The sequence below is a fragment of the Triturus cristatus genome, chromosome 7 (assembly GCF_964204655.1).
Source record: "Triturus cristatus chromosome 7, aTriCri1.1, whole genome shotgun sequence".
NCBI classification, from domain to species: domain Eukaryota; kingdom Metazoa; phylum Chordata; class Amphibia; order Caudata; family Salamandridae; genus Triturus; species Triturus cristatus.
This window is the reverse complement of record NC_140590.1, coordinates 46,601,310-46,627,638: the sequence shown is the minus strand read 5'-3', so window position 1 is coordinate 46,627,638 and position 26,329 is coordinate 46,601,310. Positions and strand designations below refer to the sequence as shown.

General features: G+C 50.0%; 1 protein-coding gene across 1 annotated transcript in view; it reads right to left on the bottom strand.

The window, feature by feature from the left end:
- The window catches only part of GSK3A (glycogen synthase kinase 3 alpha), a 393,550-nt gene that overhangs the window by 148,149 nt on the left and 219,072 nt on the right, over positions 1-26,329 (bottom strand). The window contains exon 9 of the mRNA XM_085615588.1: positions 6,149-6,335. Coding sequence (XP_085471714.1) covers positions 6,149-6,335 — 187 coding nt within the window. The remainder of the gene's footprint in view (positions 1-6,148; positions 6,336-26,329) is intronic.

The following is a 26,329-nucleotide window of genomic DNA, read 5'->3' as shown; positions in this document are numbered from 1 at the left end:
GTATGAGGTGGGACTTTTGGTAGTTCACCGTGAAGCCTAGCTGGTGGAGCAGTTGGATGGTGCTGTTTGTATGTTGCACACATTGGTCGTAGGACGCGGCTTTTATCAGCCAGTCGTCTAGGTAAGGGAAGACGTGAATGTGTTGACGTCTGAGGTGTGCTGCTACTACTGCTAGGCATTTGGTAAACACCCGTGGTGCGGTGGTGACCCCGAAGGGGAGAACCGTGAATTGGTAATGTTGCCCGTCCACCACGAACCTGAGGTATTTCCTGTGAGAGGGGTGTATTGGAATGTGAAAGTATGCGTCTTTCAGATCCAAGGTTGTGAGAAAGTCTCCCTGGCAGAGGAGTGGGAGGACTTGCTGTAGGGTGACCATGTGAAAATGGTCTGAATGTATGTAGGCATTTAGAGGCCGGAGGTCGAGAATGGGTCTTTGGGTCCCGTCTTTCTTTGGTATTAAGAAATATAGGGAGTAGACCCCTAGATTTTGTTGATTGACGGGGACCTGCTCTATAGCGTGTTTTTGGAGGAGTGAGAGTACCTCTTGTTTGAGCAGTGTGGAATGTTCTTGAGACATTGGACGGTGCCTTGGTGGGATATTGGGTGGGGTAGATGTTAATTCGAGACAGTACCCTGACCGAATGATTTGGGTCACCCATTTGTCCGATGTTATGGACTCCCATACGTGGATAAAGTTTTGTAGTCTGCCCCCGACCGGAGTGGAATGGTCTGGGGGGAGCGGAGGGGAGTCATTGTGCGGGGGGGGTGGCAGAACGGGTGTTGTTGGTTTTGCCCCTGCCCTTATTGTTGTTACCCCTGTAACCACCTCTCTGATTGCCCTTTGAAAAGGTATTTTGAGGAGGGGACTTGTAGGAGGTAGAGGCGTTATCGGTGGAGGAGCCTCTGCCTGTGCCACGAAAGGACGAGCGTCGAAAGGAACGTTTGGAGGCTTGTGTTTGGAGTGCCCCCATAGACTTTGCTGTGTCTGTGTCTTTCTTCATCTTTTCGAGCGCTTCGTCTACCTTTGGCCCAAAGAGTGTTTCCTGGTCAAAGGGGTGATTGAGTATGGATGCCTGGACTTCAGGCTTAAACCCTGAGATCCTGAGCCAGGCGTGGCGACGAAGCAGGACACTGGTATTTTTGGCCCAAGAAGCAGTGTCGGCTGCATCGAGGGCACACTTAATGGAGGTGTTTGTAATTAGTTTACCCTCCTGTATCAGGTCATGAGCCTTGTGCTTGTATTTTTCTGGAAGGTGCTGCATAAGAGCCTCTAGTTCGTCATAGTGTGCTCTATCATATCGCGCAAGCAGTGCTTGTGTGTTTGCAATGCGCCACATGTTTGCAGCTTGGGAGGCGGTGCGTTTACCAGACGCGTCCAGAAGTTTAGATTCTTTGTCTGGCGGTGGGGCATCTCCTGAGGATTGGGAGTTAGCCCGCTTTCTAGCTGTGGAGACAACTAGGGAATCTAGGGGAGCAGGGCCCTTGATGTAAGCAGGGTCTGTGGGTGCCGCCTTATACTTCTTCTCTATTCTAGGGTTCAGTACTCTGGCTCTGACAGGGTCTTTGAACACCTCTGTAGCGTGCTTGGTGACACCCTTAAGCATGGGTAAAATGGAAGTGGATTTGTCTTGTATATCAAATGTATCCAGTAGGAAGTCTTCTTCTACTGGTTCACTGTGCATGTCCACCCCATGGTAGTGTGCTGCTCTCTGCACTAAATGGTGAAACCCTAAGGAGTCCTCTGGAGGAGACGGTCTTGATGGGTATAGGTCGTCCTGAGGTACATTGGGTATATCAGGGTTATTGTAATCCTCCCATGGATCTGGGGTCCCTGGTGGAGTGGGATCCATTGGGGCGTCCGCCGGGTAATTGTCCGGATCCCCATCATCCGGATCTGGGGATGGGGTCGGATCGTAGTGAGGTACAGGTGGGGGAGACCTGTGAGGTGGAGGCGGTGGAGGAGGTGGAGGGGGTAGGGGAGGCGGTGGTGGGGAGGGCACTCTGAGGGGAGAAGTAGCAGAGTCCTTCCTTTTGGGTGGAGGAGGAGGAGCCGGAGCATCAAGGCGTCTTTTCTTGGTAGTTAAAGTCAAAAGCCCAGTCTTTGGATCTTTGGACAAAGTCTTTTGTAAAGGGTCTGGTGTAAACAGAGCCAATGGTGTCGAGTCGTCTGTCGGCACCGGTGATTTCGGAACCGGGGGTTTCGATGGTCTGTGTGCGCCATGCTTTTTTGAGGTCTCCGGGTGTTTCGGCGTCGAATGATGTTTCGGCGCCGGAGCATCGGTGCCGACAGATTTGTGTTTGTGTTTGGTCGGCACCGAGTGTCCAGGCTTCGGCACCGGTGGTTTCGGAGTCGAGCTGGATTTTGCAGTCTTCGGTGCCGGATGCTGTTTTTCGGCACCGGGTGTCGGCTGGCTCGATCCCGAGCTGCCATGAGACTTTGGGAGCTTCGACACCGGGCCCGAAGGTGGGGTGATCGAAGTTTTGGTTTTGCCCAGGCCGGCAGGCGAGGGAGTAACCTGAGTCTCTTTGGTTTTCGGCGTGGGGGTGGGAGGGGGCATAGTACTCACGGCCCGCTGCGCTGGTGTAATGTCCTCCACGTCGGAGTCGTCGGCCTCGGAAGCGCTGACGTCTTCCTCCTGCTCGGTGTGTGTTTGCCCCGAAGCTTCGGCGTCGTCTCCGAAGATGTCTGGTGGAGCTGCAGAGGATGAGTGCGCCATGGTGCGTCGAGCTCTTCGATCTCGGATGGTCTTCTTCGATCGAAAAGACTTGCAGGCGGGGCAGTCTCTGGCCTCGTGTTCCGGAGAGAGGCAAAGGTTACACACCTGATGTAGGTCGGTGTGGGGAAATTTAGACCCACATTTTGGGCACTTTTTGAACGGAGTCCTTTCCATCGGCCGGGACCGGAGTCGCGGAGGGCCCGAAGGCCGGTGTCGATGTACGGGATGGAGAAAGTGCCGCTTGGAGAGATGAAGATGATGAAGGAACTCGAAGAATCGAGGATTTTCCGTCGAGGCTGGAACCGTAGAAGTTCGAAGCCGGAGCACGAAGTATCACATCCGAGCCCGATGGCGGAAAAAAACAATCTGAGGATGGAGCCGAAGCCCATGCGCAGTACGGACCGAAGGAGGAGTCACCAAACTCGTGACTTCCAAAGACTGTCCAAGAAGAAAAACAAACTGCAAACATCCGGGCCCAACACCAGATGGCGATCTATGCTAAGTGTACAATCTGCAGCTCATATGCCTCGAACATTTTGTTTTCGTTAATCGGACGATTTTTAGTGAATATTTCAAAGTTTGAAAACTCGACACTTAGAAGAATTTCCAAGTGAAAACCAGTCAATATTACCCTAGGGAGAAAATGTAAGTTAATCTGCTTTCAGGTAAGTACTCGACTGGCAGAGTTAAGGTTCTGGGGCAAGACTCTGGGGTCTCCCAGGTTCAGGATTGTACTGTTGTTGCACACAGGGGCGGCCGGGTGCAGAGAGTGTAGGCCCAATGTTAGCCTATGGCGGGCAGGGTGCCTTTGGTTGGTGGCTGCTAGCAGGCAATCCGCATGGCTGTGGGAGCAAAGCTCCTGGTCACTTACTCAGGTCAAGTGGGGAAGTCGAACACGGTAGTTGGTGCATCCTCAGCGGCACTGGGGCAGCCGATGCAGTGGGCTTCTGGGCAGTCGGGCGACCAATGGTTTTCAATGGGAAAGCTGCGAGACGAACAAAGGCTGCAAACTCTGGGACGGTGATTCTTCAGGTGCGACCACCACTTCGAGAGGTAAGTTGGGAAGCTGTAGGATGGGTAGACACCCAGGAGTTAGGCACAGGGGGCCATGGGGTGCCGGGAGCAGGGGTGTCTTTTGGCGTCGGGAAATCTGACGCTCTGCTGGTCGCAGTTGGCTGCAGGCATCGTCAGGAGCATCGTGGTGGGTCCTTGGGTGCTGGATTCTTGGTTACAGTTGCCGAGGGGAAGTCCTTGTGGTCTTTGTCCACTTTAGCTCGGGCCGGGCTCGGCGGTGCAGAGTGGGCAGGATCCGCGGTCTCAGGCCGGGACCTGGGGTTGCAGATGTTTGAGCAGAGCCACTGCTCGTGGAAGTCCCAGTCTTTAGTTGTGCAAGGCAGCCGTGTCCTCCGGGGATTTGTAAGGTTGCTGACCACTGAAGAGGTTTAGCAGGAGCAGGTTCGAGGGTCGACAGGCCGGTAGGGCTGAGGCCAAGTCAGTTGTTGTCGTCATCTTATTAGCAGGTGCACGGCTGGTCTTATTGCAGTTTCGGAATCGGGATCTGAAGGAAGGTTGGTTCAGGGTGCCCCTAAATACTAAATTTAGGGGCGTTCAAGGTAGGTAAACGGCAGAGACCAATGGGTCCGTTCTCTGGGGTGGGTACACCCCCTATCCTGCCACTCTCCAGTGGGAGGGGGGCAGGAGCCTGTCCCTGGTTGGCTGGGTCCCCCCATCCTCAACATGGCAGGGACTCAAGGTTGTGCTTCAACTCGCCTCCCCCACCTTAGGGGTGGAGTTGGCAGAGGTGGGCACACCTCGCTTCCTCACTTTGTTTTTCCCGCCGGGTTTCCCGCCCAAAGTGGAGGGTAGAACTAGTGGGGGCCAGTTGCTGAGTACAGCAAATGGTCTGGAGAAGCTCACAAAGGCGGAAGCTTCTCCTTCGTGAACCCTGCCCATCCTGGGGGAGAAGGCTTGGCACCTCGTCCCAGGATGTGCATTGTTTCAGGCCCCCGAGAGCAGCAAGCTCTCGACCCAGGGGTCCAGAAACCACTGTCCTACAGCACAGGATGGACCTATCCAGCAAGGAGCAAAAGTACTTATCCTCCTTCCTACAGGTCTTAGCGCTTCATAAATTAACCGCGCTCTATCCAAGCTGGCTCCACCCTGCTGGGCATCCCCCAAGGCTCTATCCTCTCCCTGACATTGTTCAACTCTACATGGAGCCCCTAACCAATATCCTCAAAGGCTCCCACATCAACCATATAGATGCCGACAACAACTCTACATGAGAATTACCTCCCCAGAGGACATCCATTCCCTCAATTACACCCTAGCAATAACTCAATGGCCACTGTATACCATTTTTACTGTTACTTTATATTCTCTATGTATCGCATGTCATTTTCCAGTGCTTACTCTGAGGCACTTTGATACCTTCCGGTCAAGTACACACTATACAATTTATTTTTGTGGTGCTTACACTGTAAAGCAATCCGATACACTCAGGTCAAGTTCGCGCTACATAAAACTCCTAAATAAATACATTGTATTAAGCCATCAAGTTAAGTCACTCCCATTATATATTCGATGCTGGGATGCACTCAAAGGGTCAATAATTGGAAGACAGTATCCAACGGCTGTGAGCTACACGCATGGCTACGGCTGCTTAGTTTAAGAACAGCTTTGACAAACATTCATGTACCATTAGTGGGTGCAAGGTGCCCACTGTTTGGGAAATGAAACGCAACAGAATGCTGGCCATTAACACCATTTAAAGAGTACTGGGAGTAGTAAACTGATCATTAGTACACTGCTGCTGTAATGGAACTAAAATCTGCACTCCTATGCTCATATTTCACTTCGCATTTCTTGATTTGTAGGCAAGAAAAAGGACAGCAAGAGAAAAATAGCACCTGGGAATCCATTCTAAAGGAACGGTATGAAGTACAACATCTCATTCCTGAAGGTAGTTTCATTTTACAACATGGGACACAATACGAAGACAACTCTTGGATTTCAAACAGAGGACTCAGACCAAGGAAACTTCTTACATACAATAAGACTTTGAGGAGGAAATTAAAGTAGAGGCAAAGCTTACATACACGTCCAACTGAAAGGGCAGGTTGCATGGGACAAGTGAGTGGCACTGGCCTTAGAATAAGAAAGGATGGTTCTAAAGAGCAGGATTCACACTCCACCAGATTACAAGGGGTCCAATTGCATAGTAAGTTTTAAAAAAGTGGGAAGCAAGAGCCAGAAAAGTAGATTCCAAAGTCAAGAGATTGAATGGGTTGGGACCAAGGAAAGAGACAATAGTAAATATAAGCATATAAACAGAAGGATTCAGCAATTTAGTGACAACACATGCTGGAGGAACTGAACATTGCAGGCATACACAGAAAAACAGACCAGCACTCACCTCTCTCACAACTCACCTACAGAGCTGAAATTGAAAAGTGGGGGCAAATCTCTCCCATTCGGTAAGCGTGCAGCAGGGTCCCGTAACTCGTCAAAGAAATTGTGTGCACAAGCTTCTAGAGGAGAAAGGCGGGTGACTGGGGTGTACTCCAGCAGACGGCTGCACAATGCAATAGCCTCTGGAGGTGTTCGAGGTTTAAAAACCTGCAAGAAGTGATAGGCCGCAATGAGTTGGAGAGCGACTGCCTAAAAACTACCAAACACATTTCTGATAGAGCACAAAGCATACCAAAAATCGAAAAGAGTAAATAAAAAAAATCAACAACAAAAATCGATGATTGATGGAACCCTCTGGGTGAACCAAACCAGTATGGCTGAAGTTCTGGTAAATTGTCAGCTGAAACCAAAGAGAACCTCCAGTGGACTCAGACTTTCAAATCTACTGGAGAAAGCTCAGACAGCATATACACAATGTAAGAACAACACAGTTCAGACAATGCCCTGTGGGCCAAAAACAGAACTTACCTGAGATGGCGCAGTTAGAGCAAAGTTACTCACATAAACAGGATGTAGACAGCTCAGTAATTGCACGGAGCCCGCTAAAATTCACTCAGATAGGATACAATAATTATGACAGGCACAATACATGGCGAGCCAAACACAGCAGATAGTGACCGCTCATATTGCTCCATTGGTGAAACACCACCCAAGAATTGGAGCCATGTTAAGCCTGTTCTAAGGGCCTCAGGGCAGTCAGTGGTTAATGGGCAGCATCAGTTGCGTGTAATTTCATTTGCCACTGGAGACTCGGGGTCGCAAAGATAGCGCAATTGCATACCCAATTAATTCCCTTTGGCCACATGATTCTGCAGGAGTAGAGAATTTAAGCAGTTGCCGTTTACTCTAGCAAGAGGTGGATAAGAACTTCAAGAGCCAGCAAGAGTATGAACTAAGTCTATAGTTACATTCAGATGTAATAGTGCTGTTAAACTAGGCAGTCTTCGCTGGTCATAAGGTGAACTACAATAATTGAGTTCTCTCCAATCAAGACAGAGTTGGCTGACCATCCTTGTTACTTTGCTACCCTGAGCCAGTGTGCCAAAGCAGTCAGCATAAACCGTTCAAAAGCCACTAAAATCCAAACTAAGGTATCAAAAGGCTAGTTAATGCGTTTAAGTGCCTACTTAACTAAGACTGGATTGAATCAAAGAAATGCATAAACATTAAAGGTTTAAAAAACAAAAAATTACGTAACCAATTTTAAAATAAAGTGAAAAATGTTAGAAGCAAAGTAAGGCCAAAACAAAAAGCCTACAAGAGGAACTGGAAAGGAGAATTTTTTTAAAGATACAAGTGGGAACAGCGACAAAGCACAAAGTGCCAACAAAAGTTTATGGAAGCCTTATGGATGAAACATTGGGTACTTTTAATTATAGACTGATATGCTATTTCAAGTCCATACACTTTTGTTGGTTTGGGTACTATAAAGTTTGGTGTCTTGTCAGGTTTTTTGTTGTGATTTACAAGATACATGTGGGGTTACGCAGCTTTAATGAACAAGTTACTTACCTTTGGTAATGATATCAGTAAGAGGCAGATTAGTTATGGATTCCTCACCTTAGAATTACCTCCAGGCATCAGACTGGAACCGGAGAATTTTGCTGGCAGATGTCATGAAAGGGGACTCCACGTCCCAAAGCAGTAGTGGCTGGCGTCGCCCTGGTGGAATGAGCACGCAACCCCACTGAAAGTTCCGTTTTCGCTAAGGAGTAACAGATTTTGATGCAAAGAACAACCCATCGAGAGTTGGCTCGTTTCTGCACGGCCTGACCTTTCTTGGTGCCCACATAGCCAATAAAGAGCTGGTCATCCACCCAGAATTGTTTTGTGCGATCCAGATAGAAGGAAAGCGCACATTTTGGATCCAGACGGTGGAGCCTCTCCTCCTCTTTAGAAGGATGTGGGGGCAGGAAGAAAGTGGGCAAAGTGATGGTCTTTCCTATGTGGAAAGAGGTAACCACTTTGGGAAGGAAAGAAGGCCTAGTACGAAGGACAACTTTGTCCGGATGAACAGGCTGAAAAGGAGGTTTTGAAGAAAGAGCCTGCAGCTCACTCACCCTGCGAGCAGAGGTGATGGCGACTAGAAAGGCAGTTTTAAGTGTCAGAAGTATGAGAGGACAGTTATGCAGTGGCTCGAAGGGAGCGGAATAAGATGGGTCAGAACCAAGTTCAAGTCCCACTGAGGCATTACGAAAGGAATTGGAGGATACAAGCGAATAATGCCCTGGAGGAAGCAATTTACAATAGGGGAGTTTAAAAGAGAAGGCTGGTCAGGAAGACTAAGAAAGGCCGAAATGGCCAAAAGATAGCCTTTTAGAGTGCCCAGAGCAGAGCGCTGCTGGGCCAAAGAAAGAACCTCTGAAAGGGGATCCACAACCTTTGCTGCGCACCATGCCACAAACTGATTCCATCTACAGGCGTATATCGTTTTGGTGGAGGGACGCCTGGCTGCCAAGATAACGTTACAGACTTCGAGAGGAAGGTCGAAAGATGTAAACTGTCGCCGCTCAATCTCCACACAAGCAGATGGTGTAGGAAAGTGGGTTTTTGTTGCAGTAACCCCCCCCCCCCTTTTTTGCCTAATAGCTGATGCACTTTTCCTTGTTGGGCCCTGGGTTCCTGCCAATCAGGTGCCCAGGGCCTGTGTTCCTTCCCTAAAAATTGCCTAACAGACAAAACCCAAATTGGCAAACCCTGGCCACATGTCAGCCCCTGGTAAATGGTACCCTAGGTACTCCGGGCCTTGTGACCAGGGAAGGCCTCTAAGGGCTGCAGCACTTATTGTGCCACCCTTACAGGCCCTGTACCCTAACACACACACACTGCTCTTGCAGGCTGAGTGTCTGGGTACAAGACAAAACAGAGTCGACATGGCACACATCCCTGTGTGCCATGCCCACACCTACACTCCCATGGCATACATCAGCCACCTCACTAGCTGGGTGCCCTATGCCAATGGTGTGGGCACAGGAGCAGGAGCCCTGTGCCCCTACAGTACCCAGGTCCATTCCTGGGCTCTGTAAGTGCAGTGCTGCCCTTTAAGAGTACATGGTGCTGGGAGCTCGTCAAACACGAACTCCACAGCACCATAAAGGCAAGACTGAGAAGTCTGGTATCAAATTTCTCAGCACATTAAACCCACACTGATACCAGCGTGGGATTTAATGTGCCAAGCACCCCAGAGGGCATCTTAGAGATGCCCCCTAAAACCTAACCTACCATCCACATCTGTGCTGAGGCTGCCTAGGCTGCCACACAGCAGACATGTTGCTGGACCCCTGGGTAGGAGAGCCCCTGCTCTCCTGGTCCTGCAACAATGCACATCCTGGGTGAGGTGTTAAATCTCCTCCCCCAGGATGGGCAGGGGGAAGCTTCAAAGGCATGCCACCTCTGAGTTTCCCCAGGCCACTGCAACTCCCCACTCTGGCGGGAAGCTTGGGCGGAAACCCCAAATAAGGACAAGGAATGTGCCAGCCTGCCAACCCCACCCCTCAGGTGGGGGAGGCGAGGTGAAGCACATCCCCAGGCTCTCGCCATCTTGAAGATGGGAAGCCCTACCCAATCAGGATTAGGCTACTGCCCCCCTCCCACAGAAGAGGCAGGATAGGGGGTGTACCCACCCCAGGACAGGGACCCATTGGTCCCTGCCCTTCACCTACCTGTAACGCCCCTAAATCTAGTATTTAGGTGCACCCTGAACCTTCCTTCCCCAGATTCGAAACTACAAGAAGAGCAAGAAGAAAAGAAGACCTGCCCTGCAGCTGCGGAGAGGGAGACACCAACTGCTTTGGCCCCAGCCCTACTGGCCGGTCGACCTCGGACCTGCTCCTGCTCCAAACCCGACATCTCTTGTGGCCAGTAATCTCAGAAACCTCAAAGGACCTGGCTACCTTTGAACTCTGATCCCCTGGGACTCCCATGAGTAGAGGCTCTACTCAGAACCTACCTTTCACCCCTGGCAGCAGCCCGGAACCGCGATCCCAGCCCACTCTGCACCAGCCAAGCCTGGCCCGTGACGGAGTGAACTAAACCCACGAGGACGACCCCACGGCGACTGTGACCCCGAGTCCGGCACCCAAGGAACCCCCTCGACAATCCTGACGAAGCCTGCAGCCTCAGAACAGTGCCACCCCAACCGCGATCAACAGAGGGTAAGATTTCCCGACACCTAAAGGCACCCCTGCACCCGGCGCCCCACGGCCCTCTGTGTCAAATCCCGGGGTACCTACCTATCCTCCAACTACCCAACTTACCTCTCGAAGTGGTGGTGGCACCTGAAGAGTCCTCGTCCCACTTGCCCTGAGTAAGTGACCAGGAGCCCAGCTCCCACAGCCGCGTGGCTTGCCAGTCAGCAGCCACCAAACAAGGCCCCCCTATCCCTCATAGGATTACATTGGGCCTAACTCTCTGCACCCGGCCGCCCTAGAGCCGCTGAGGGTGAACCAACTGTACCTACCTGACCCCCCCCCCCCCAAACATCTCCTGTCGAGAAAGTATATTTTGATTCCAAGTGTTGGTTCTAAAATAAAACAAGCATATATTTTTTATATATAAACCATTGGCCTAGAGTTCAGTTATTGAGTGTGTGAGACCATTGGCTGGCTGAGTGTGTACAACAAATGCTTTACACGGTCCTCTGATACTGCCTTACTGCTCGACCGGGCTACCACTTTAGAGAGTAAGGTTATATCTAACTTTAACCTCTGCCAAACCTCTGTACACCCTGTTCCTATTTGGGAACCGTAAATACAGAGCCACTTTCTCACACTTGAAAATTGGGTTACTGGTAAGTACAATTGTAAGTATTTTTCAGAGTCTGTGCTGGGCACCAAGATCCAGCACTGGGAGCTCACCTAAGAGCAGGTGAGTATTTTCGTTTGTTACTCGGCTGATTTTTGGTGAATATTTTAAGATTTGAAAAGTCCACACTTAGAAGAAATTTCAACAAAAAGCCAGTCCATGTTAACCTATGAAGAAAGGAATATGCTACTTACCAGTATGCATCTGTTCTTGGCATGTAGAGCTGCAGATCTACACACTTTTGCATAGATCGCCATCTGGTGTTGGGCCCGGATGTTTGCAGTTTGTTTTTCCTCTTGGAAAGTCTTTGGAAGTCACGAGGTCGGTGACTCCTCCCTTGGATGGTATTGCGCATGGGCTTCGGCTCCATCCTCAGATTGTTTTTCGCCAACAGGGAAAGATGGAGCGTAGTAATAACAGTGAAGAAACCCATGTGTGTTGTATCTAAATAAGATAGACTGGAACAGGTACAGGTAGCCGGGGAGGCGGGTGGGCGTGTGTAGATCTGCAACGCTACATGCCAAGAACAGATGCATACTGGTAAGTAGCATATTCCGTTCGAGGCATATGAGCTGCAGATTACACACTTTTGCATAGACTATATAGCAGTTCCCAACCTTAGTGGCGACCACCGGTATCTGTTGCAGTGGTTTGAAATAGTGTTTTTAGTACTGCCTGGCCCACACTAGCTTGTTGCTTGGTTTGCACATCTACACAGTAATGTTTAGTGAAAGTGTGCGGTGTTGACCATGTAGCTGCTTTGCAGATATCATCTAATAGGATGTTACCTAGAAAAGCCATAGAAGCCCAAAATCTTTCGTGTACAGTGGGCTTTAGGGGGAACAGCGTTCGTTTTGCTTTGTGGTAGCAAATTTGAATGCATTTTACAATCCACCTAGCTATCCCTGATTTTGAGATGGGGTTGCCTTTGTGTGGTGGAGAGAAAGACAAAAAGTTGTTTGGTCTTTCTGAAAGGTTGTGTTCTTTGGCTATAGTAAAGTAAGGCTCGTTTGACATCTAGCGTGTGTAGAGCCCTTTCTGCAACAGTTTGAGGTTGCGAGCAAAATACCGGTAATTCTACCGATTGGTTTAAATGAAAAGGGTAAATGACTTTAGGTAGGAATTTTGGGTTGGTACGGAGAACAAACTTATTCTGGTGCATTTGGAGAAAAGGTTCTTGTATGGTAAGTGCTTGTATCTCACTGACCCTTCTAAGGGAAGTGATGGCTACAAGAAAAGCTGTTTTCCATGTGAGAAATTGCAGTTCGCATTTATGCAAAGGTTCGAAGGGTGGTCCCATTAGCCTTGTGAGAACAAATAGTTTTACCTGTCGGTGTAGTTTTGCAGCTTGAAGATCTTTCTGGATTCACTATGCTGTGCATTATTCCGCGATCTGGTGGTTGGGTCCGGATTTGTAGTCTTTCTTTTGGTTTTTTTTTGTAGCCCAGATGGGCGTCTACGTCCCACCATTTGGTGCTCCTCTCGTGACGTCGTCGTGCTTCCTGCGGAAGTCCCACCTTTGGGGCGCCATCTTCGGGTTCTTCCCCCCCCCCCCCCCCCTTTTTTTTTTTTAACCCTAGGCGCTCTCAACTTTCCTTTTCCAATTTCTTTTAGTATTCCAATTATTCTGTTCTTCCATGTCCTTCCACCTCTTCCTCCATCCTCATCTTTCTGGCGGAGGTGGGTGGGTTCGCTAGTGAATCCAGAAAGATCTTCAAGCTGCAAAACTACACCGACAGGTAAGAAACTATTCGTTTTGCAGCGTGAATCTTTCTGGATTCACTATGCTGTGCATAGACTTTGTAGCGGTTTGTTATCTTTGCGGCGGCTGGGTGGTAGATGAGTGTTGGCTGTTGAATATGTGTTGAAGCACCTTCTGTCCTACTTGTGCTTCTTTGTTCATCTGAACGTCCACGCAATAGTGCTTAGTGAACGTGTGCACTGAAGCCCATGTTGCCGCCAGGCATATGTCCTGAATGGGCGTATTTGCCAGAAAGGCAATAGTTGCTCCCTTCTTCCTTGTTGAGTGGGCCCGTGGCCCCTCCGATAGCTCCTGCCCTGCTTGTTTGTGGCAGAATTGTATTGTCAGTGCAATCCATCGTGCAATGGTGGCTTTTGTCACGGGTCTACCCAGAAAACTAGTTGCAAAGGAGACGAAGAGCTGCTTGGTCTTCCTGTGCTCTTTGGTCCTCTCAATGTAGTGCATCACTGCCCTTCTAGCGTCCAGAGTGTGCAGTGCCCTTTCTGCGCTTGTCGTGGGATTTTGAAAGAAACTCGGTATCTGAATTGTCTGGTTCATATGGAATGCCGACACCACCTTAGGCATAAAGTGTGGGTCCGTTCTTAGAACCACCCTGTCCTTGTGTATCAGGATGTAGGGCTCTTGCAGTGTCAGTGCTTGCAGCTCGCTCACTCTGCGCAGCGAGGTTATCGCTACCAGGAAGGCTGTTTTCATTGTCAGCATTTGCAGCGTGGCCTTGTGGATGGGTTCAAACGGCTCCTTCATAAGCTCGGTTAGGACCTCGTTGAGGTTCCATGCCGGCAGCGGCATCCTCTTTGGAGGCGCAATTCTTTTCGCCCCTTCCAGGAATCTCTTTACTACCTGCGACGTAAAGAGACTTCCTCCTCTGTCCCCTCGTGTGTAAGCTACGATTGCCGCCAGGTGTACCCTTAGGGAGGATGAGCATAGATTACTTTTTAGTAGGTGTGTGAGATACCTAAGCACCGTTGACTCAGTTGTCATTTTATTCAGTAGTTTATTTCTGCTGCACCATATTGTGAACCTTTTCCATTTCTCCCCATAGCATTTTCGTGTTGTAGGTCTCCTTGCCTCCCGCAGCACTTGCATAGTGCTTTGAGGTAGGTTCAGGTGCGCAAACTAAGTCTTCAGGAGCCATGCCACCAAACTGAGGATCTCTGGTTCTGGGTGCAGGACCTCTCCGTTCTGCATGGAGAGCAGGTCCTTTCTTCTTGTGAATTTGTGAGGAGTGCCTTGTGCCATTTCCACTATTTGAGAGAACCAAGTTTGCCTTGCCCACTGTGGTGCCACTAGGATCAGTGTCATGTTGCTGGTCCTGCACTTGTCGAGCACCCTGTGTAACAGCGGTATCAGTGGAAAAGCGTAGGCAAATGTCTGACCAACTTATCCATAGGGCATTCCCTTGCGATTGCTCTTTTGGTTGTCTGGATGCGAAGTTTTGGCATTTTGCATTCAGGCGTGTTGCAAACAGGTCTATTGTCTGTGTTCCCCACCTTTGGAATAGCCTCTGTGTTTCCTGTCCATTGAGCTCCCACTCGTGGGATGCCGATGTCTGTCTGCCGAGCCAGTCTGCCTCCACATTGTCCTTCCCTGGTAGGTGTATGGCCAGCAGGTCTATCTTGAGTGGGATGGCCCATCTCCAAATCTCCTGTGCCAGAGTGGAAAGGAGGAACGATTGTGTCCCTCCCTGCTTGTTGATATAGAACATGGTAGTGGTATTGTCCGTCTGTATCAACACTTTCTGGTTGTATATCTGTTTCTGGAAGGCCTTCAGGGCTAGTAGAACAGTCTTCAATTCCAGGTAATTGATGTGTCTGACCGCATCTGCCTGAGTCCACAGACCCCTCACCCTGAGTTTGTTCATGTGTGCTCCCCATCCTATTTGTGATGCGTCCGTGGTAATGGTCACAGTTGTGTTTGGTGGTTTCAAGGTCTTTCCTGTCGTTAAGTTCTCCCTGTTCCACCATGTTATCTCCTCTTGCACCGCGTGTGTAACAACCACTAGATCCTCCCAACTTCCGTTTGCTTGTGACCATTGCTGTTGCAGCCATTCTTGGAATGGTCTCATGTGAAGCCGTGCATTGGGGACTAGGTGGATGCATGACGCCATCATCCCCATGATCTTGCTCACTGTTCTCACTGTCAGAACTCGCCCCTTCTGGTAGAGACGCGTCTCGTTCAGCATGGCTATTGTTCTTCTGTCGCTGGGCATCACCGTTCCGTCTATGGAGTTGATCTTCGCCCCCAGGAAGATCTTCACCTGCTCTGGTTCTATGGATGACTTCCCCCAGTGTATCGAGAACCCCAGGTTTGTTAGTGTTCTTGTCACCCGTTCTGCGTGCTCCTCGCACTTTTCGCGAGTGCTTGCTTTGACTAGCCAGTCGTCTAGGTAAGGGTACACATGAATCCCCTCCCTTCGTAGGTACGCTGCTACTGCTGCAAGGCATTTTGTGAAGACCCTTGGAGCTGACTTTAGGCCGAATGCCAGGGTTGTAAACTGATAATGATCCTGGTTGATGCTGAACCTTAGCAGGTTTTTGTGTCGCCTGTTCATTGGGATGTGTAGGTAGGCGTCCTTGAGGTCCACGGTGGACATGAAGTCTCCGCCTCGTATTTGGGGTAGCACTTCTTGAAGTGATGTCATTTTGAATTTTTGCGTCTTTATGAATTTGTTTAGGAACCTTAGGTCCAGGATGGGTCTTAGGGATTCGTCCACCTTTGGTACAAGGAAGTAGTTTGAGTACACTCCCTTGTTCCTTTCTCTGCGTGGCACTAGTTCTATGGCCTTCTTTTCCAGTAGTTGAAGTGTCTCCTCCCTGAGTTGAGCGAGCTCCTGACCCGAGCGCTGTCTTCTCTTTGGTTTCTTGTTTGGAGGCCTTTTCTCTAACTCTATGCAGTATCCGTGCTGTATGACGTTGAGAACCCATCTGTCTGAGGTTATTTCTTGCGATTGTTGAAGGTAGAGGCCCAGTCTTCCGCCTACCGGTGTTGCATGCTCGTAGGCGCTTGTTTTGTGTAACCCCCTTGGTGTTCTTACAGTGCGCTTCACCCTTCGGTGTATGCTGTGGGTGAGCGTCCTTTTGTGTGTAGTCACTTAGATGAGGGTTGGTCTCCCCCTCTCCTCCTTTGGCCACGTCCGTTTCCTCTCCCTCGAAAGGACTGGCCTCGAGGCTGGTACTGCCAGTTCTGCTTCTGCTGTCCCTGCTGGCTGTGACTGTCACCCTGCTGCCCGTGCTGGAATGTCTGGTGCGACGTACCCTGCTGGCTTCCTCCCCTTCCGTAGGGTCTCCGATTTGGGGTGCCTCTTCGCATTCCTCTGAATTGCATGGCTCCCATGGATCTTGCTGTCTCATTTTCCTTTTTCAGCTGGGTGAGCTTCTCGTCCACAGTTTCCCCGAACAGCGTTTCACCGTTGAAAGGGGTGTTCAGTATGTTATTCTGGACTTCCTGCTTGAATCCAGAAATTCTGAGCCAAGCCTGCCTCCTTTCCGTGATCCCTATGGCCATCAGTCTGCTCGAAGTTTCCGCCCCGTCCAATGCAGTCTTGATGCATGAGTTGGCGATATTCTTCCCTTCCTCCACTAGATGGGAAGCTCTTTGACGGTACTCTTCTGGGAGATGCTTGACTAGTTCCCCCATCTCATCCCAGTGCTGGTACTGGTGCCTGTTCAGTAGTGCGTTTGATTAGCCATGCGCCAGTGCATTGCGGCGTTTCTTTCTACCTTTCTTCCAGTGAGGTCCATCCTTCTGCTCTCCTTATCAGGAGGTGGCCCCGAGGTCGCCGGCACATTGGCTCTTTTCCTGGCCGTGGAAGCAATGATGGAATCTGCCGTGACCGATCCCTTGATGTAAGGAGGATCCTGCGAGGAGTGCTTGTACTTTTTTTCCGTTCTGGGTGTGATGGACCGGCATGTTCCCGGGTCCTTAAACGCCTCCTTCCCTTGGTTCATCACGCTTTGGAGCATAGGGAGGAACTGGCTCCTTGTCTGGATGGGGAGCAGAGTTTAGAGTAGAAAGTCTGCTTTCGGCTTCTCCTCGTCCAATTTCACACCAAAGGCTGCTGCAGCACTCTTGACGACCATGTTGTACACCCCGATGTCATCAGGCGGCGAAGGCCTCAAAGGATACGAGTCCACGGGCTCTTCGGGGTTTTCGGTGTCTATGTCCTGCCATTGCAGCTCCTGACTCGTCGACGGCGCCGAGCCGTAGAACGACTGCTGATCCTCATCACCTTCTCCCTCATAGTAGGTGCCTTCCTCCTCCTCTTCAGGACTTAAGACTGCTCTTCGGGGTCGAAATCCCCTTCTTCCTCGATCTCCACGACCTCAGTCGACAGGACCGTTGGGATTTTGAATTGCTTCATTCGTTCGTCGAACTCCTTCCTCTGAAGGATGCTCTCTATCTCCGCCTCAAGCCTTCTCTTTTTCTTCTCCATGCTGGAGATGTGCTCGGCGTTGATCGCAGGTCTCTTCGACGGAGCCTGCGTCGACGTGGTGTTGTCTTTCATCGCACGTCCCACCTCGTGGGTCTGTTCCGACGAACTCTGCCTCTCGGCGGTCTTCGGCACCTGGGAGTCCTTCTCGAAGGATCCTCTCGCCCTTTTGTCCTTTGAACCACTGGCGGACGTCGAAATCTTCGGCGCCGGTGTTTCCTTCGAGGACTGACTCATTTTTTCGAGAGTCACCATCCGATTTTCGGGGCCCTTTCGGTGGTTTTCTACTCGACGTGTCTTACCTCGTCAGTCATTTTCTTATCGGTCTCTGCGACCGTGAAGACATCAGGTCCCTCGGCAATGTTGTCTTCATCGTCGGTTGATAGGCCCAGATCGTACAGCGACGGGGCCTTACCCTTGCCTTCCATGCTGAAGTTGGCTCTCCTCTGACGTTCTCTCACCCGGAGAGTCTTCGGCGCGAAGGCGGAACAGGCCTTGCAGTCCTTGCTCTCGTGGTCGAACAGCAGGCAAAGGTTGCAGACCAGGTGTTGGTCCTTCTGCGCGAACTTGTGGTGGCAGTTAGGGCAGAACTTAAATGGTGTCTTGTCCATTGCGCTCAGAGCCTCTGAGTGCGCATTTTCCTCTGTGCGTCGGAGAATTCGAGGATCCCCTCCTTCTTAGTCGTCCCGGCTATAATACCTCTCTCTCTCTGTAGTCTTCTAAAGGTTCTCCTTCGATGAAACTTGCGTATTTTCCTTCTTCCTTCGTCTAAAACTCTGGAGCTTCTCGATGACGATCCAGACCCAACGGCGGAAAAAAGAATCTGAAGATGGCGCCCCAAAGGTGGGAAAGAAAAAGACTACGAATCCGGACCCAACCACCAGATCGCGGAATAATGCACAGCATAGTGATTCCAGAAAGATTCACGCTGCAAAACTATATTTAGGTTCCACACAGGTGAGGGTGGCACTCTGGGGGGAATTATTCGTTTTAGGCCTTCCATGAAGGCTTTAATGGCAGGCACTCTGAAAAGTGATAGGTGCTGCCTGTTTTGTAGGTAAGCGGCAATTGCTGCGAGGTGTAGCCGAATGGATGTATATGCTAGGTTACACCTTTGTAGATGGAGTAAATAGCATATGATGTGTTGTATAGACACGTCCAGAGGATTGATCTGTGTTATGGCAATAAACAACAAATCTTTTCCACTTGGCAGCGTAGCAGGCTCTAGTGGTAGGGCGTCTAGCTTCTCTGATGAACTTCATACAGTCAGGGGGAAGGTTTAGGTATCCGAATTCTAGGATCTCAGGAGCCAGATCGCAAGGTTGAGCTGAGCTGGGTCCGGGTGCCTGATCTCTCCTCCATGGTTCTGGGTTAGGAGGCATGGTGAGAGGTGTAGCTTTTGATGTGGTACTACCGAGAGTTCCAGGAGTGTGGTGTACCACGGTTGTCTGGCCCATGTTGGCGCTACTAGGATCAGTGTGAGGGAATGCTGTTGTAGCTTTCGCACCACTAATGGAATTAGTGGGAGAGGTGGAAAGGCGTACGCAAATTTGCCTGAGCAGTTCATCCATATCGCATTGCCTTTGGACAATGAGTGGGTATCTGGCGGCGAAGCTTGGGCCTTTTTTGTTTGTGGATGGCGAAGAGGTCCATCTGCGGATGCCCCCACATTTGAAACAACGGGTGAAGAACCTGTGGGTGAAGTTCCCACTCGTGGATCTGCTGCGTCTGGCTGCTGAGCAGATCTGCCATGGTGTTTTGGACTCCTGGTACATGCTGGGCCAGGAGAAAGATTGTGTGGAATTGCCCATCTCCATATGCTCTGTGCTAGTTGAGAGAGCTGTGGAGAGTGTGTGCCGCCTTGTTTTTGAACGTAATACATGGCCCTCATGTTGTCTGTGCGAATGAGGACTGCCTTGCCTAAAATCTGTGTCTGAAAGGATTTTAGGGCTAGAAAGATTGCCAGTAACTCCAGATGGTTGATATGGAGTAACTTTTGTTGCGGCGTTCATGTGCCCTGCACTGTGAGGTGCAATAGATGAGCTCCCCACCCGGAGAACGATGCGTCTGTTAGTAGTATTTGGGGAACCGGGTCCAGGAACGGTCGGCCTCTGGAAAGATTTGTGGTGTTCCACCACTGCAGAGCGCGATGGGTGCGACCGTCTACCAACACCAGATCTGTCAGTTGCCCCTGGGCCTGGTTCCATTGGCGCGCTAAGCACTCTTGGAGTGGACGCATCTGGAGTCTTGCGTGAGGCACTATGAAAATGCAAGAGGCCATCATCCCTATCAGTTGCATAAACACTCTTGCTGGAAGGGAGTGTTGAGGTATGAATCTTTGGCGCAAAGCCTGAATGCTTGCAATCCTGGCCAGATTGTGGTAGGCTATGGCTTTTGAGGTGTCTATGGTGGCACCGAGGTATTGCTTTACATGGGATGGTGTTAGCTGGGACTTTTGGTGGTTTACCGTGAAGCCTAGCTGTTGAAGTAGTTGGATTGTAGTGGCGGTGTTGTGTACACATTGGTTGTAGGACGTGGCTTTTATCAGCCAGTCGTCCAAATATGGGAAGACGTGAATGTGCTGTCTGAGGTGTGCCGCCACTACCACTAGGCACTTGGTGAATACCCTTGGTGCTGTTGTGACCCCGAATGGGAGCACCTTGAACTGGTAGTGTTGCCCGTCCACTACAAATCTGAGGTACTTTGTGAGCATGGTGTACCGGAATGTGAAAGTATGCGTCTTTCAAGTCCAGTGCGGTGAGAAAGTCGTTCTGGGAGAGGAACGGAAGTACCTGCTGAAGCATTACCATGTGAAAATGGTCTGAATGTATGTATGTATGTATGTATGTGTTTAGGGGCCGGAGATCTAGAATAGGTCGTAGAGTCTCGTCTCTTTTTAGTATTCGAAAATATAGGGGGTGTGAGAAAGTGCCATCTTTCTTGCCTGGCATGCCCCCACTTTTTGCTGAATGTACTTTGACTGAGTGTGCCCTGGAATCCTGCCAATCAGGTGCCCAGGGCCTATGTTCCTTCCCTAAAACGCACACTCCCAATTGGCAAACCCTGGCCACATGTCAGCCCCTGGTAAATGGTACCCTAGGTACCCAGGGCCATGTGACCACCCTTAGAGGCCCTGTACCCTTACACACACACACACTGCCTTTGCAGGCTGGGTGCAGGACAAAACAGAGTCGACATGGCACACATCTGTGTACCATGCCCATCACCTACACTGCCAAGGCATATATCAGCCACCCCTCTGGCTGGGTGCCTTATGCCAATGGTGTGGGCACAGGAGCAGGAGCCCTGTGCCCCTGCAGTACCCAGGTCCATTCCTGGGCACTAAGTGCAGTGCTGCCATTTAAGAGTACATGGTGCTGAGAGCTCGTCAAACACGAACTCCACAGCACCATAATGGCAACACTGAAGACTGTGAAGTTTGGTATCAAACTTCTCAGCACATTAAACCCACACTGATGCCAGTGTGGAATTTAATCTACCAATCTTAGAGATGCCCCCTTAAAACTAACCTACAATCCACGTCTGCTCTGAGGCTGCCCAGGCTGCCACACAGCAGACACGTTGCTGGACCCCTGGGTGGGAGAGCCCCTGCTCTCCTGGGCCTGCAACAATGCACATCCTGGGCGAGGTGAGAAATCTCCTCCCCCAGGATGAGCAAAGGGAAACTTCAAAGGCATGCCGCCTCTGTGAGCTTCCCCAGGCCACTGCAACCCCCCACTCTGGCGGGAAGCTTGGCCGGAAACCCAATACAAGGACAGGGGATGTGCCAGCCTGCCCACCCCACCCCTCAGGTGGGGGAGGCGAGGTGAAGCACATCTCCGGGCTCTCGCCATCTTGAAGATGGGAGGCCCTACCCTATCAGGGCTAGGCTACTGCGCCCTCCCACAGGAGAGAGGCAGGATAGGGGTTGTACCCACCCCAGGACAGGGACCCATTGGTCCCTGCCCTTCACCTACCTGTAACACCCCTAAATCTAGTATTTAGGGGCACCCTGAACCTTCCTTCCCCAGATTCGAAACTACAAGAAGAGCAAGAAGAACAAAGACCTGCCCTGCAGCAGCTAAAAAGAGGAAGGCACCAACTGCTTTGGCCCCAGCCCTACCGGCCTGTCGACCCTCGAACCTGCTCCAGTGCAGCATCTCTCGTGGCCAGCAACCTCACCAACCCCGGAGGACCTGGCTACCTTTTGGCTCTAAGCCCCTGGGACTCCAATGAGTAGAGGCTCTACTCGAAACCTATCTCTAACCCCTGGCAGCAGCCAGGAACCGCGAACCCAGCACACACTGCACCAGCCGAGCCTGGCCAGTGCCGGAGTGAACAAAGACCCTGAGGACGACCCCACGGCGACTGTGACCCCGAGTCCGGCACCCAAGGACCTCCCTCGACATTCCTGAAGAAGCCTGCAGCCTCAGAACCAGGTGCCCCCTCAACCGCGATCAACTGAGGGTAAAATTTACCGACACCTAAAGGCACCCCTGCACGTGGTGCCCCATGACCCCCTGTGTCCAACCCGTGGTATCTACCTAACCTCCAACTACCCAACTTACCACTCGAAGTGGTGGTGGCACCTGAAGAGTCCTCGTCCCCGAGCTTGCAGTCTTTTTCCTAACCGGAGATTTCCCATTGACATCCATGGAGCGCCCGAAGGCTCAAAAGCACTCTGCACCCGGCCGCCCGAGTGGCCCTGGCAGTGAAAACTCTACTCCTTCCTACTTCCCCACTTGCCCTGAGTAAGTGACCAGGAGCCCAGCTCCCACAGCCGCGTGGCTTGCCAGTCAGCAGCCACCAAACAAGGCCCCCCTATCCCTCATAGGATAACATTGGGCCTAACTCTCTCTGCACCCGGCCGCCCTAGAGCCGCTGAGGGTGAACCAACTGTACCTACCTGACCCTTGGAGACCACACCCCCCCCCGAGTGTGCCCAGAACCTCAACTCTGCCAGTCGAGTACTTACCCTTAAGCCTCAAACTCCATTTTCCTCATAGGGTAACATTGACTGGCTTTTTCCTGAAATTTCTTTTAAGTGTGGACTTTTCAAATCTTCAAATATTCACCAAAAATCAGGCGAGTGACAAAAACAAATTTACTCACCTGTTTCTAGGTGAACTCCCAGTGCTGGATCTTGATGCCCAGCACTGACTCTGAAAAATCTCTACAACTGTACTTACCCTTAACTCAATTTTCTTCCATAGGAAATCATTGATTGTTTTCTCTGAAATATTTTCTAAGTGTCAACTTTTAAAAGAGCTAAATACAAGTTAAAAATCATTACAGTACTTAAGTCGACTTTCATCACTTGATTCTGAGAACTGACCCAGGACTGAATCTAGGATCCAGTCTTGGAATTCCAAAAGTAATCTAAAAAGTAATCTGTTGCAAATAACTTGAATTTACCATTGAGCTCAATGTATTGTTGTGTTTAAAAATAGAGTTGCCTACTGCAACCTCTTGTAACTGTTTACTAAAATCTATTGCATATTGCAAAAGTATTTATATGAAACATCTACTGTTGAGAAAGTATATTTTAACTCCAAGTGTTGGTTCTAAAATAAAACAAGCATATATTTTTTATATATAAACCATTGGCCTAGAGTTCAGTTATTGAGTGTGTGAAACCATTTGCTGACTGAGTGTGTACAATAAATGCTTTACACTGTCCTCTGGTACTGCCTTACTGCTCGACCAAGCTACCACTTCAGAGAGTAAGGTTATACCCAACTTTAAACTCTGTCAAACCCTGGGGGACTGTGAACTCTGTACACCCTGTACCTATTAAGGAACAGTATATACAGAGCCACTTTCTCACAGGGAGTAGACCCCTAAATTTTGATGATTGACTGGAACTTGTTCTATTGCCTGTTTTTGTAGGAGGGAGATTACCTCCTGTTTTAGTAATGTGGAATGTTCTTGTGACATTGGACGTTGCCTTGGTGGAATGTTTGGGGGGGTAGAGGTCAATTCTAGGCAGTACCCTGAGTGAATAATTTGGGTCACCCATTTGTCTGAGGTGATGGTCGCCCAGACCTGAAGGAAATTTTGTAGTCTGCCCCCGACCGGAGTGGGATGGTCTGGAGGGAGGGGGGGGTTGGAGGGGGGGGGGGGGGGGGGGGGGAGTCATTGGGTAGGCGGTGTGGCAGAGCAGGCGGTATTTGTTTTGCCTCTGCCTTTGTTATTGCCCCTATAGCCGCCTCTTTGATAACCCCTTGTGAAGGTGGACTGAGCATGGGATTTGTAGGGAGTGGACGCGCTATCTGAGGAGTAGCCTCTAGCCGTACCCCGAAAGGAAGAGCGGCGAAAGAAGCGCCTAGGAGGGCGTGACTGCAGGGCTCCCATAGATTTTGCCGTATCAGTGTCCTTCTTAATTTTCTCGAGGGCCTCATCTACCTTTGGGCCGAATAGGTGTTCTTGGTCAAAGGGATGATTTAGAGTGGAGGCCTGTACCTCAGGTTTGAAACCTGATATTCTCAACCAAGCATAGCGACGGAGGAGGATGCTAGTGTTAATGGCCCTGGAGGCTGTGTCTGCTGCATCTAAGGCACAGCGTATGGAGGTGTTATAGTCTTACCCTCTTGAATTAATTCATTGGCCCTATTTTTGTATCTTTCTGGGAGGTGGTGCATTATGGTTTCTAATTCATCATAATGCGGCTTATCGTATCTGGCCAATAGCGCTTGAGTGTTGGCCATGCGCAATATATTATCTGCCTGTGACACAGTACGCTTTCCTGACGCGTCCAGTAGCTTTGACTCTGTCAGGTGGTGGTGCTTCGCCTGACGCCTGGGAGTTTGACCTCTTCTGTGCAGTGGAAACCACTAGGGAATCTAGTGGCGCTGGCCCTTTGATAAAGGCAGGATCTGTGGGGGCAGCTTTGTACTTTTTTTCTATGCGTGGGTTAATGACCCTAGCCCTGACTGGGTCCTTAAAAACCTCTGACGCATGTTTTATCACCCCCTTGAGCATAGGTAGTATGGAGGTAGACCTATGTGCAGTATCAAAGGTGTCGGAGGAAATCCTCCTCTACTGGGTCAGTGTGTAGCTCTACCCCATGATAATGTGCCGCCCTCTGAAGTAGGTGGTGGAAACTGAGAAAGTGGCTCTGTATATACTGTTCCCTAATAGGTACAGGGTGTACAGAGTCCACAGTCCCCCAGAGGGTGATAGAGGTCAAAGTTAGGTATGACCTTACTCTCAAAAGTGGTAGCTTGGTCGAGCAGTAAGGCAGTACCAGAGGACAGTGTAAAGCATTTATTGTACACACTCAGTCAGCAAATGGTTTCACACACTCAATAACTGAACTCTAGGCCAATGGTTTATATATATAAAATATATGCTGGTTTTATTTTTAGAACCACAAAGGGGGTAAAAGGAATATGCTACTTACCAGTATGCATCTGTTCTTGGCATGTAGAGCTGCAGAGTCACACACTGAGGATAAGATCGCCATCTGGTGTTGGGCTCGGATGATTGCAGGTTGTTGTCGTCTTCGGAAGAAGCCTTTGGTCACGAGGTTGGTGACTCCTCCCCTGGACAACAGTGCGCATGGGCATCCACTCCATCGTCAGATTGTTTTTTCGCCATGATGGGAAAAGATGGAGTGTATAGGAATGAACAAAGGATGTCCATGTGTAATGTCTAAGTAAGACAGATGCTGGAACAGATACAGGTCCCGGGGAGGCGGCCGGGCGTGTGTGACTCTGCAGCTCTACATGCCAAGAACAGATGCATACTGGTAAGTAGCATATTCCGTTCGAGGCATATGAGCTGCAGATCACACACGGAGGATAGATTATACAGCCGTGCTTCCCCTTAGCGGTGGTCGCCTGTATCTGTTGCAGCAGTTTGAAATAAAGTTTTTAGGACAGCCTGGCCCACTGAGGCCTGTTTGGCCTGCACGTCAACACAGTAGTGTTTAGTGAAGGTATGCGTGGTAGACCACGTGGCTGCCTTGCAAATGTCTTCTAAGGGAATGTTACCTAAGAAGGCCATAGAAGCCCCTATTTTACGCGTGGAGTGCGCCCTAGGGGGAACTGTAAGTGTACGTTTAGCCTTTTGGTAGCATATTTGGATGCATTTAACTATCCACCGGGCTATACCTGATTTGGAGATCGGATTGCCTTTATGTGGTGGTGCGAAAGCAACAAAGTTGTTTCGTCTTTCGAAAAGGTTTTGTCCTGTCGATGTAATAAAGCAAGGCTCTTTTGACATCTAAGGTATGTAGGGCCCTTTCAGCTACGGAGTCTGGGTTTGGGAAAAAGACTGGTAGCTCTACTGATTGGTTAAGGTGGAAAGGGGAAATCACTTTTGGAAGAAATTTAGGGTTTGTCCTAAGAACCACTTTGTTACGGTGTAGTTGTAAGAAAGGTTCCTCTAGTGTAAGGGCTTGTAGTTCACTTACTCTGCGTAGGGAAGTGATTGCGATAAGGAAAGCTACCTTCCATGTTAGGAATTGTAATTCACATTTGTGCTTAGGTTCAAATGGGGGACCCATAAGTCTTGTTAGAACCACATTGAGATTCCACACTGGGGCAGGTGGCAATCTTGGGGGATGAATTCTTTTGAGACCTTCCATAAACGCTTTGATGGCTGGTACCTTAAAAAGGGACAGGTGTTGCCTATTTTGCAAGTAGGCTGCCAAGGCTGCTAGGTGTAAACGTATAGAGGAATACGCTAGATTGCATCTTTGCAAGTGTAGTAGATAGCAAATGATGTTTTGGATGGAAGCATCCAATGGATGTATGTCATTATTAGTGCAGTAGATGGCAAATCGTTTCCATTTAGCGGCATAACACGCTCTAGTAGTAGGTCGTCTGGCTTCCTTTATGATATTCATACAGTCTGGAGGGAGATTGAGGTATCCGAACTCTAAGACCTCAGGAGCCAGATAGCTAGGTTCAGTGTTTGAGGATCTGGGTGTCTGATTTCTCCATGGTTCTGGGTTAATAGATCCGGGGAGAGGCGTAGCCTTTGATGTGGAACTAAAGATAGTTCCAGAAGTGTGGTGAACCACGGTTGACGTGCCCAAGTGGGAGCCACTAGTATTAGTGTTAGCGACTGTTGTTTCAGTTTGCGTACCACAAATGGAACTAGTGGGAGAGGCAGAAAAGCGTACACAAATCTGCCTTACCA